Raw genomic sequence first — 12,085 nt, 5'->3', positions numbered from 1 at the left:
AACCTGAACCACATGTTCCATCTGGGGTTCAGACAACAGAGAGAGGCTGGAGGTACAGTACCTGCACAGTTAAACCCAAGAGGGGTGTGTGCGCGTGTGTGTGTGTGTGTGTGTGCATGCGGGCGTGTGTAGGGGAACATTCACCCTTTTCCTAAAATCAACACCAGCTGGTCCCAGGGGTGGTGAGTCACAGGGTTGTGTATACCCCATTCCACACACACACACACACACGCACACACGCGCACGAACAGCCTGAGGTGGCCGTGGACATGACCCAGCGAAGAGAGAGGGAACGGGAGAGAAAAAACAGCTACGGCTCAACTCGCTGACTCACTCAGGCGACCGTTGAAACTGACGTTATCGACCCGCCGGAGCCAGTCGAGGTTCGAACAGGAAACCCTCGGGGTCTGACTGTAACTATGACTTCTGACTGTAACTCTAACCTCTAACATTACCGGCCTGGCCCACGCTCCCTGTCCGGCCCATCGCCACCAGCACAATGTAGCCATTGAAAGCACCCCGACCCCCCCTGGGACCTCCCCATGCCTGTCACCATGTCTGTGTGGGCTGGCGTTAGTGGTGGCGGCGGCGGACTGGGAGGGGGGAGTTGACGACGTTGACTCCCCGTTTCCACGCCGCGCCGCGCCATCTCGGTGACATCTCGCCAGTCTCCTGCCCCGGGGGGGGGGGGGGGGGGGGGGGGGGGGGCGGCGGAAGCCGGGATGATAACCATCGCCAAGCCGCGCCCGTCACGCGCTCCGGTTGCAGAGCTCCCAGCGGGCTTTGTGCCAGAACCCCCCCTCACACACACACCCCACCAACTGGCCAGTGGGCGGGTGGGGATACTGAGAAATCAGCCCAGCCCCACTGGCCGGGAGCCGGAATGTAAATAGCTAGCATTCCCTGGGCTGTGGGACGCAGACAGGAAGTGGCGGCTCCTCCTGCATTTGAATGGACGCCTCTCTCTCTCCATCGCTTCCCTTCTTCTTGCCCTCTCTCTCTCTCTCCATCCTCACTCTCTCGTCGACGGCCAGTCACCGTCTGAGGATGACGGATGCGAATCGGTGACTGGGAAACGCCGGCGACAGCGAGCTGGGAGCTCCGGGGGCGTGGCGGCGCGCAGGGCCCCGTGCGGGGACCTCACCTCTAGGAGCTGGGCGGGTGTGGGTCGACTCTCCGGGTGCTTGTCCAGACACGTCTTCAGGAAATCCTTAAACTCCCGTGACCTAGGATGAAAAAAAAACAAAAAACAAAATAGGACCACGCTGGTACATTAATCAAACGTAGGGGCGCCGGGGTATTTTCACTAGATAGCTTTGTGACATGGCGCACAGTTCAACCGCTCCAGGAATGCGCTTCAGTTGGCTGCGTGGCTTTTTCTCAGGGTAATCATAGCTTCAAACGCAGCTATATTTCCTTAAAAAAATAAAGCTTTCACTGGCAAATGCGCTTCTCCCCCAGCCTGGAGAATAGCTCTCGCAGAGGGAGTGGAGAGAGGAGGCTATCCTATCAGGACAGGGAATACACTGGCCCATGAAACACACACACACACACACACACGCACGCACACACGCAGTGCTTGGGACAGATGAAACCACACAAATTGACATAAGTGTTTAACACTGGAACCCTGATACCGTACCACAACGCACCCTTGCACAAACACACGTACTGTACACACACACACACGTGTGCACGCACGCACACACACAAACAAACTGTAGTAGCTCACTAGTGGGGGGGACAGTCGAGCCACTTTTCATATTCAGGATCACTACATTAAGGCAATTATATATATTTTTTGCTAACTAATATATCAGCATATATTTCAGGATGGTGTGCATCCCTGCAAACAATCAGAATCAGTTTGAACCTAACAGTTTTGATATTATAGCATGTCCCCCCAAAAAAGTGGTCTTGTGGCACAACTTACCCCGTGTATGGGGTAAGTAGATCAATTTCCCTCCTTCCCTCCCTACTTCCTCTCCCACCCTCCCTCCTCCCCTCCCCTCTTCCAAGACCCCCCCATACACCCCCACACCCCCCCCCCTCCCTGCCTCCCTCCCTCCCTGGATTAAGATATTCCACAGTTACACATTTCTATACTGAATGAAATCACAGTCACTTCTTCAAATCACATTTAAAAATATCTATTTTGGTCTTTACAAAATCCTCATGAAACTTATGATGGAGGAAATTTTTTTGGGGGGACATAAATGTCTAACTACTTTACTCATGTGTCTCTTACCTTCACAGACTTCATGAAATGGTGCCTTTCTCCTAAATATTTGGTCACATGCTCAATTTTTTTTTTTACGGTTTCCTAGAAACAAGGGATGGCTCAACTTCCCCCTATGCTCAATTCACCCCAGTCTCCCCCTACTATCATTTGCTTCTTAAGCCTATACCAATGGTGATTGTGAAGAACGGACTGACATGTGAACACGAGAGTGCGCATGTTTGTGTGTTTTCTCACCACTTGTGGGGTTGCTCCAGGGTGGGGGGGTCAGACTTGGCGATCTTCAGCAGGACCCTCATGGGGTTGAGCTCGTGGTGGGGCGGCTCGATCTGGGCCAGCTCAATCAGCGTGATGCCCAGGGACCAGATGTCCGCCTTGTAGTCGTACGGAGCGTCTTTCATGGTCTCACACATCACCACCTCCGGAGCCATCCTGGATGGACACACACACACACACACACTAAAGGGTTAAATTTGCATTATTATTATTATCATCATCATTATTATTGTTATCATATAATAGCAACAATAATAACACTAGTAATATAATGCATATATATTGTTATTATTATTAACCTTTATTAACTATCATAATTGCAATTTTAATCCTATTGTAATCTGTCAGCCTATAAACATGGTGATTGATGTGTTTTCATTTAGGTCTTCATTGAGATTATGGTACAAACATATCTGAAAACATAAGACTTGTCAAAGACTGTTCAAACAGAGAGCGCATTCCATTCTGCCTACTTTGCTTGTGTCAACACTCTTCAGGGCAGGTATGTAAACCAGCAGTGTGACAGGCAACAACGCTTAACCACAATCTGAACCTTTAATGTTTGCTTTCAATCAAAGAGAGATAAGTACTTTATTGACCCCAATCAAGGTAATGACAAGTTACGCAATCCTCACAAAGTACATTCTCAGTTCCTTATTAACTGGGGAGAACACTGAGTGAAGTGTGACTTGTGGACTTGTCAGGCTTGCGCAACGTTTGGGGAGGGAGAAATTGCTGTGCATCACTGGGTGTCCCAGGTGACATTGGATAACCTGCTGTGGTCAATGGTTAACTCAACCACACTGGGATCATAGAAGAACCAAGACCAGAGACCAAGGTCCAGAACCACACTAAGTCCTGACAGCTTACACACACACACACACACACACACACACACACGCACGCACGCACGCACACACCCACCCACATGGGATATCGTACAGTAGCATTACAGCTGAGAATATGTTTCTGGTTTTAGACCTGTACAGTAGCTAGACACGCTCGCTGGTTCTGTCTTCCTGGTTCTGAGGAAGTATGTTATTAGAATCCCATCATGCATTGTATTATGAGCCCAGTGCAGGCCAGGGTGGTCACGTGACTGTCCTGTACTCACCAGTACGGTGTTCCTATGAACGAGTCTCGTCTTTGAAGGGTTTTGGTGTTTTTTGCCGACACGCCAAAATCAGCTGCAAGCGTGGACACAGAAAGAAAACAAAACGAGAGTTAAAAGACATTCCGTGGCTCTGTTTCGAGGTACAGGCTGTGATTGATAGGCCAGCTTCTAACCTCACATCATCTCTTGGGCGAGAGGGAGAGAAATATCTGTTTCTGCGCCGTAAAACTGCCATGACATCATGGCGGAGAGACGTAGAGTCGACTGATTTAATTTAGAGTCGAGCACACTCGTCCCAAGCGGCCGCTTCTTCTCCCGCGACACGACCCCGCACTTACAGAGACATCGTTTCTGGTTTCAGCTGAACAGGCCTCAGGATAATGCCAGTGACAGACTGAGGCGAGACATAAATACTAGCATTTGTCTCTAGATTTGGTCTTTTTGTGTCTGCAGGCTCCCTTAAATATAAGCCAAGGCCTCCTTTTTTAAACGAGTAGCCGAGTAGCTTTCGTACACGTATCCCATATTCTCACAGAGCGGCGAGGCGCTTCTGTCCTCGGAGTTTCCAGGTTCTCACACCTGTACGGTGAGTGGTCTGTGAGCGATCCTATGGATGAACACACCCCATAATGCTCTCCGTCTGTGTGACTAAAGCAACGTGATGTCAGTGCGTACTCTGCTCTCCACCCGTGGGGCTGGCTGCAAATGCTTCTACTCTAGAGTGGAGCAGGGAGGCCTCCGGGGAAAAATGCAGAACAGACTAGTTGCATAGTGTGTGATGTCTGGGTTAAACAGATGGTGAGGAAAGCATGAATGCTGAGGCAACTCCCAGTTATTACTGTAAATCACGCCCTGGTGGTGTCTTGTAGAAAATATGTAAAGCATGAGGGCCTTGTCAAACTCTGGGGTGCCCGGCAAAAAGCCTGGTGGAAAAGTCTCCCCAGACGGTCTTTAAAACGTTCACAAGAGTTCATACAAAACCATTAAGATACACATTTCTTCTTCTCTCGGCCAATGCAACCAAACACATGCTAGGCATGTCAGCTTTAACCGGCATCGGACATGTATTGAATCTTCCTGCGAGAAGATACTTTACAAGAAGATGCAGGAATGCTGAAATCCCCGTAGCCCAGACAGAACCCCGGACTCAGTCACCAGCCTCCACAGCTTCAGACCCAGCCTCCACCCTCCAGATCCCAGCCCCTGAGGAAGCCCCGTCCCTAACCCGTCCTCGTCTCCCATGTCCAGCTGCCAGGCCCAGCCTCACCCAGCTTGATGTCTCCCTCCAGGGTGAGCAGGATGTTCCCGGCCTTCAGGTCTCGGTGGATGATCTTCATGCTGTGCAGGTAGACCAGAGCCTCCAGCATCTGTCTGCACACCACCTTGATCTGAGGCTCCAGCAGCCCCCTGTCCAGCTCTGCAGGAGAGAGAGAGAGAGAGAGAGAGAGAGAGAGAGAGAGATGGAGAGAGAGAGAGATGGAGAGAGAAAAAGAGAGGAGAGATGGAGAGAGAAAGAGATGGAGAGAATGAGAGAGAAAGAGAGGAGAGAGAAAGAGGAGAGGAGAGAGGAGAGAGAGAGGAAAGGAGAGAGATGGAGAGAGAATGAGAGAAAAAGAGAGAGGAGAGAGTGAAAGAGGAGAGAGAGAAAGAGGAGAGAGAGAGGAGAGGAGAGAGGGGGCGAAGGATAGGTTAAGGCTCACATTCTTCATACAATTGTACAAGAAAAAAAAACTACATTGCAACTGTACTGCCATTTTCAAAAAACCTCCTCCGCCATAACCTCCTTGACTTCTCTGCATACATTACAAACCACCTAGGAGGGAGCAGGAAATGAGGACAAGGTTCTTCTCTCGGCGGGGCCCGGGTCGGTCGGACGGGTGTTCCCCCCTCCCCCCCCCCCCGCCGCTGCTGCGCGGTTAACGGGGCCCCGCAGTGTCAACTGGCTTTGAGAAAACATGGACGTGGACGAACCCTTTTCTCCCCGTGTTTGGTTAGCTCTAGTTGTGTGTGTGTGGGGGGGGGGGGGGAGGCGGATTATCAAAATGAAAACAGGCTCGGGGGGTGCGGGGGGGGGGGTTCCCACACGGCGGGCCTCCTCCCTGTCTGCCCTGTAGCTCTCTGGGACGATGCCCCCCCCCCCGCGGAACCATGGCGGGTCTCTTGGGCCGCCCGCCCTCGGGGGCCATCGGAACAAAGTGACTTCCACGGACGCGGAGGAAACCGCAGGTATAGAACCTGAGTCTTTAAAAGGGGAGGGGGGGGGGATATGGAGGGGGGGAGGAGAGAGAGAAAGAGAGTAGGAAGGAGAGAGAGAAGGAAGGAAACAGAGAGAGCGAGCAGGAGAGAGAGAATTAGACAGAAAGAGAGGGAGAGAGAGAGAGAGATCACCAGAGAGAGAAAGAGAGCGAGAGAGAGATTAAGAGAAAGTGTCTCCTTACCTAGCATGGTGGCATCCACAGCTCCCCCAGGGCAGAACTCGATCATGATCTGGAGGAAGAGGAGGTTCAGGTTGACCCGGTGTCGAGGTGACAGATTTATTGTTGATTCTCAGGCGATAGAAATACAAGAGGGAAGGACAGTCAAACGGCATATAACACATTCACACAGCGGAATGTGACCAATGCTTTTACTGGGCGAGACATTAAACCACATTTGCCTGATTCTTACTCGGGGGAAATATGAGCTCGAGTGCCTCTCGTAAGTAGCTGGGTGAGCCTGACATTTCTCAGCGGCAGGCATGCTGATGACTCATTATACTGTAACTGTAGCTTCCTCGAGAGCGTGGGACAGATGATCTGGAATAAAGACTGGTCTGACTCTGATCAACTGCAGGTACTTTAAGTGAATAACACGGGGGTGGTCTTAGAGCAGTAGAGCTCCAGGGACACTACACTCCGGACCAGTGAGAGAGAGGCCCCAGCCCTGACCAGTGAGAGAGGCCCTGCCCCAGCCCTGACCAGTGAGAGAGAGGCCCCAGCCCTGACCAGTGAGAGAGGCCCCAGCCCTGACCAGCGAGAGAGAGAGGCCCAGCCCTGACCAGTGAGAGAGGCCCTGCCCCAGCCCTGACCAGTGAGAGAGAGGCCCAGCCCTGACCAGTGAGAGAGGCCCCAGCCCTGATCAGAGAGAGAGAGAGGCCCCAGCCCTGACTAGCGAGAGAGAGGCCCCAGCCCTGATCAGTGAGAGAGGCCCCAGCCCTGATCAGTGAGAGAGAGGCCCCAGCCCTGACCAGCGAGAGAGAGGCCCCAGCCCTGATCAGTGAGAGAGGCCCCAGCCCTGACCAGTGAGAGAGAGGCCCCAGCCCTGACCAGCGAGAGAGAGGCCCCAGCCCTGACCAGTGAGAGAGAGGCCCCAGCCCTGACCAGTGAGAGAGGCCCCAGCCCTGACCAGTGAGAGAGGGGCCCAGCCCTGACCAGCGAGAGAGGGGCCCTGCCCTGACCAGTGAGAGAGGGGCCCTGCCCCAGCCCTGACCAGAGAGAGAGGCCCCAGCCCTAACCAGAGAGAGGCCCCAGCCCTGACCAATGTAATGTAATGAAGGCCGAAGCACTTCCACATCTCAGCAGCAGAGCCTAGACAAAACAGTCACCACTAGTGAGGAAGAAGAGTCCTCCCCTATCATAGACACAAACGCACAGACGCACACACATAGGACACGCACGCACGCACACACACAGATGTGGTAAATCTGGGGTGAAACATCTCACTCTTTCATGAGCGCAGATATGCAGTCATTCAGAGACGCACCCACGCATTCACACAAGCGCGCACACACACACACACACACACAGCTGCTGACAGAACTAAGACGGTGTGTGTTTAGAGATGTATACGTGATGACAAAATGTCGCTCTCTGACTCTACACTCCCCCAAGACACCCAATCCAGACACTTACGGAGGTCTAGGAACAGAAGACCATCTCTCCTGAGGTGAAACAGAAGAGAGCTACAGAACAGGAAGACCCGAAAACAACCCCGCAAAAACACTAACAAGTCCTGTAGGCAGAGACCTCAGCTGCCAAGAGCCTCATTCTTCATTTCCTCCTTTCTCTCACACACACACCCTCTCTGAGACACACACACACACACACACACACACACACACAGCTGGGATACGTTCCCCTCTGGCTGTTGGCCTCCTCCTCCCCTCGCATGCACGCACCTACACACACGTTCCAAACAGACAGGTTTGTACAGTATGAGGTAGGGCTGCTCGATTCATCAGATTTTAATCTAGATTAAGATTTGGGCTGTCAACGATCATTAAAACAAAATAATCGCCATAAAACGATTTTGCACAAATCAAGCGCACCCTACACTGCAGAGCTATACCGTGCTTGACCCCTCCCCCACCCCCCAAAGCCCCAAAACAAACACTTTAGTTAGTTTAGCGAGACGGGTTGTCAAGCGAGGCGCACGCATGCTCCTCTCGAACAAAACACGACAAGAAGAAGATTATGGCAGCAGAAAGAGAGGTGGACAAGAGAGCTAAAACAACGTCAGTGGTGTGGAAACACTATGGGTTCGCGGAGACAGATTTGGACCAAGTTGACACGGTGTGTAAAATGTGCTACGCAGTCATAGCTGCCCCTCAAAGAAGCCCTTCTCAGTCCCGTTGTCGCATTCTGCTCGCTCATGCCAGACAGCAGTCCTTTGCTGGTCCATTCACTTTGCCGTCAAAATAAATCGGTGTCGGCCTATTTAGGAGAGGCGCTCATATTTACAAGTGTCAGATAAACATGAAACTTCACTTACCTAAGCAAAAGTGTCTGGGTTTTGAAGCCTCGGCGCTACCAATAAATAACTTATTTAGACGCATTCTGTCCTAGTGAAATTATCTTTCCGAGGTAGTCTTCTTGGTGGTGGTGGCGGTGCTTTGAAGCTTCTTTATTTATCAGTTTTGGCACTTTGTGTTATTTATTTATCAAGGTCCACTATTTGTCTCCCATGGGAGAAATGTATCTAATCCAAAGAACATTGTTAAAAATAAAAGCCACTGTCAACATTTAATAAATTAATTATCAAAGTCAATGTATTATTTGATTTGTTAAGAAAATGTTAAAAGTTTTGATTAAAAAAAAAATTCAATGAATAATAATCGTGTTAAATAATCGTCATCTCAATATCAATCAAATTAATTGTGATTATGATTTTTGCCATAATCGAGCAGCCCTAGTATGAGGGTGAGGGTCTTGCGTGTGTTGGAATGTGTGTGTGTGAGAGAGAGAGAGAGAGAGAGAGAGAGAGAGAGAGAGTGCGTGCGTCTGCTCGGTGCTCTGCTCTCTCAAGAAATCTGTGAAGCCATCTCGGTGTTCGTCGTTTGCGGCAGCCCGGCAGTGATGTCACCGTTAGATAATCCCCCGAGTGTTGGGCCAACACAAGGTAGACGGCCGGCGTTGCCTTAACACACCGGCCCTCCGAACGCCGGCCCCTGCTCCTCTCTCTCTCTCTGCGGTACGACACCGCTGTCAGAAACAGTCTCACCTGGGACAGGCAGGGGATCCAGAGAGAGGGGTGCATACAGGCGCTGGGGTTTTAACCACAGATACCAGACGGACTTCCTTTTGGAGGAAGGAATGTCTGGAACCCTCTGGATGACGCGAGCCTCGCTGACAGATGTGATCAAACTGGTCCGACCGCATGCAAGCGGCAGCGCGCGCACACACACACACGCACACACACATGCACACTGGTCAGACGGCATGTCAACAGCAGCGCGCACGCGTGCACACACATGCACTCGTACACACACACACACACACACACTGGTTAGACTGCATGCCCACACACACACTCACACACACACACACACGCACACTCTACACCGCAACAGGACTGGTGACTGTCCAACTATTTCATTGCTCCTGAAGAGAGAGCCGTGTGAATAATTGACGACTGTTAAAAGACGCCGGCTTTCCTTTTACGAAACTCCTGGCTGCGTCGGACCGGTTATCTGGGCGGAGCGAGCGGGCGCCGTTCGTGGCCCGGAGACTCATGAGCACCTACGGGGTTAACGAACTGTCCTGGCCGCGAGGGGCGGGGCGTCCTCAGCCCTGCTGAGTCGCTGAGCACCTACGGGGTTAACGAACGGTCCTGGCCGCGAGGGGCGGGGCGTCCTCAGCCCTGCTGAGTCGCTGACATCTTGCTCAGGTTCTTTTCAGTGCGTCGGCTGATTTGCGAGCTCATTTTCTCAGGCGACCCCCCCTCCCCCCCTCCCCGAGCGTAAAACACAGCGTGACAGCGCCAGTAAATGAGCCCCGGCGACGCCGGCGGTGAGTGATGCCGAGGGAATAGGTGCGTTACGTCCGGCGGAGTGATTCAGGGCGCGCCGAGGCGCGTCAGCGGAGCGGTCGTTGGGGCGCAGAGGACCGTCCTGCGGGGAGCGGCGGGAAGTCGAGGTAAAGAGCACAATAGAGGACAGGGACAGATTTACACACAGCGCTGCTGGACTGGGTCCTACTGGGCTGGGCTGGAATGGGATGGAATGGGCTGGAATGGGCTGGAATGGGCTGGAATGGGCTAGGCTAGGCTGGGCTGGGCCCGGAAGGACAACACAGCAGAACAAGGAGCCCAGCCCAACATCACTCATCTTCCATTTAATCATCTTTCTTCGAAGGCTCGGAAACGACGCACACACACTGACACTCCCCCCACCCACCCATCCACCCACCCGCACGCACACACACACACACACTGCAGCATTCCCCCAGGCTGAGAGCCCTCTACTATTCCACTCTGCCTGGTTGAAAGCCAGCAACGAGGTGAGTGATACACTGACTAAAAGGTATAACGTGCGGATACACACGCTCAGATGCACGCACGCGCGCGCACACACACACCCAGATGGAGGTTGGTTTTTCCCGATGGATCCATCATCCTCAAGCTGTCAACGCGTTTTAATACATCTGTGTTTGTTTACAACAATGTTTTCACATCAAAGCGTCACCCCTGCTGGCTGCAGTCAAGAAACAACAGAACATAGATTTCAGATAGACATGACATATTACAGTATCTCATTCAAAGCAGGTGTGTGTGTGTGTGTGTGTGTGTGTGTGCCGGCGCTAACGTCAGCAGTGCAGGGTCTGTGTTAAAGGCCCCCCGTTTCTCACGCTGGGGGCTGGCTCAGAGAGGGAGGATTGTTCCCAAAACGAGAACAAACAGGCCTGTTCTCTCAGCGGAGTGGGTGGGCACTGGAATGTGCCACCCTGCCCTCCTCCCCTCCCCTCCCCACCTCTCCTCTCCTCTCCTCTCCTCTCCTCTCCTCTCCTCTCCTCTCCTCTCCTCTCCTCTCCTCTCCTCTCCTCTCCTCTCCTCTCCTCTCCTCTCCTCTCCCCCCCTCCTCAAGGATGGGGTTTCTGGGTCCTGCCCACCCGCCGCTCCTCCAGTCTGGCGCTGCCTCAGAGAGGCCCCACCCGGGTGAGACGGCACCGCCAGGGTGAGACGGCGGGGTGGGGGGGGGGGTCTGCGTCGCTGTGGCGGCGGTATGGAGGTTTCACGGTCGAGGCGTCCAGCTCCCCTCCCGCACCCACAAGAGAAGCGTCTATGACGGAGACGTGAAGCCAGATGCCGAGCTCCAGCTCCAGCTGCTCCCTAGCACGCTACGACCCTGAACGCTAACACGGGCCACGGAGGAATGTGGAGGTTGAATGAATCTGTATTTTGTCGTGGTTTATTTGTGCTATAAGGGGCTTATGTTGAGCCGTTGTTGTGACCTAACCAGACAGCGAGGTGTCAAGGGACCTGAGAATAAAGATGCGTAAACAAAAAATAAAAGTATAAAATCTGTAGAGGCAAAGAAGAGAGTCCTGAACACGTTCTCTCATGGAAATGATGTTTGTGTTGAAACAGATAAACCCTACGGCCCGATTTACAATGGCTAGTGAAAGTCTGCTTAAAAGGGCTGACTATTGTCTTTACTTACTGTGTACACTAATAAAAGAACACTGAGGTCTTGAGAATGAGATCACAGGAAGAAAGCTGAAACCCACCAAGGACATCCTACACACACACAGACACACACAAGCGCTCTCGCTCTCTCACACACACACACGCACACACATGCACACACGCAAGAAACGTGTGGCCTGTTAGGAGCTAGGTGTGTTTGCGCACTGCCCTTTATCCAAACACCACGGACCACCACAGCACCCAAGGCGCAAGCCGCCTCGTAGCCGGAACATTCTCCTTTTCCCCGGGAGGAATTCCAGCTATGCCACACGGGTCTCCAACAGACCCTGGAGGAGGGGAGGGGGGTGGGGGGGGGTGTTACGGACCTGCTAGCACAGCACACCATCTGTCTGGGGTGGCACCCCAATTAGGAAGGCAAAGAACGAACACGGGCGACGCCCTCGGGCGGACTTTAAACACGCGGGTCCGTGTAATTGGCAGTGATAGGAGCCGGAGCGAGGGAGAGGACAGGATGGGCGGGTCCCCGGCTCCGTGTGCAGAGACAGCAGTTTGCT

At 52.7% G+C, this 12,085-nt stretch overlaps 1 protein-coding gene across 3 annotated transcripts in view; it reads right to left on the bottom strand.

Annotated features, from left to right (window-relative positions):
* Positions 1-12,085, bottom strand: part of stk10 (serine/threonine kinase 10) — a 42,399-nt gene that overhangs the window by 20,279 nt on the left and 10,035 nt on the right. Inside the window, exons 1-6 of one of the 3 annotated variants that reach the window (XM_084449662.1) lie at positions 9,108-9,233; positions 6,068-6,116; positions 4,897-5,046; positions 3,630-3,702; positions 2,477-2,671; positions 1,145-1,226 (exon numbers count right to left, since the gene is read on the bottom strand). In XM_084449662.1, the coding sequence (XP_084305788.1) occupies positions 1,145-1,226; positions 2,477-2,671; positions 3,630-3,702; positions 4,897-5,046; positions 6,068-6,116; positions 9,108-9,143 (585 nt within the window). In that variant the 5' untranslated portion in view covers positions 9,144-9,233. Of the gene's footprint in view, positions 1-1,144; positions 1,227-2,476; positions 2,672-3,629; positions 3,703-4,896; positions 5,047-6,067; positions 6,117-8,378; positions 8,461-9,107; positions 9,234-12,085 lie in introns of those variants that run through there. The other 2 variants (XM_084449663.1, XM_084449661.1) reach the window with 2 other exon arrangements.

Source organism: Borostomias antarcticus (genome assembly GCF_949987555.1).
Source record: "Borostomias antarcticus genome assembly, chromosome: 15".
In the NCBI taxonomy this organism is placed as follows: Eukaryota; Metazoa; Chordata; class Actinopteri; order Stomiiformes; family Stomiidae; genus Borostomias; species Borostomias antarcticus.
This window is presented reverse-complemented; position numbering and strand designations above follow the sequence as displayed.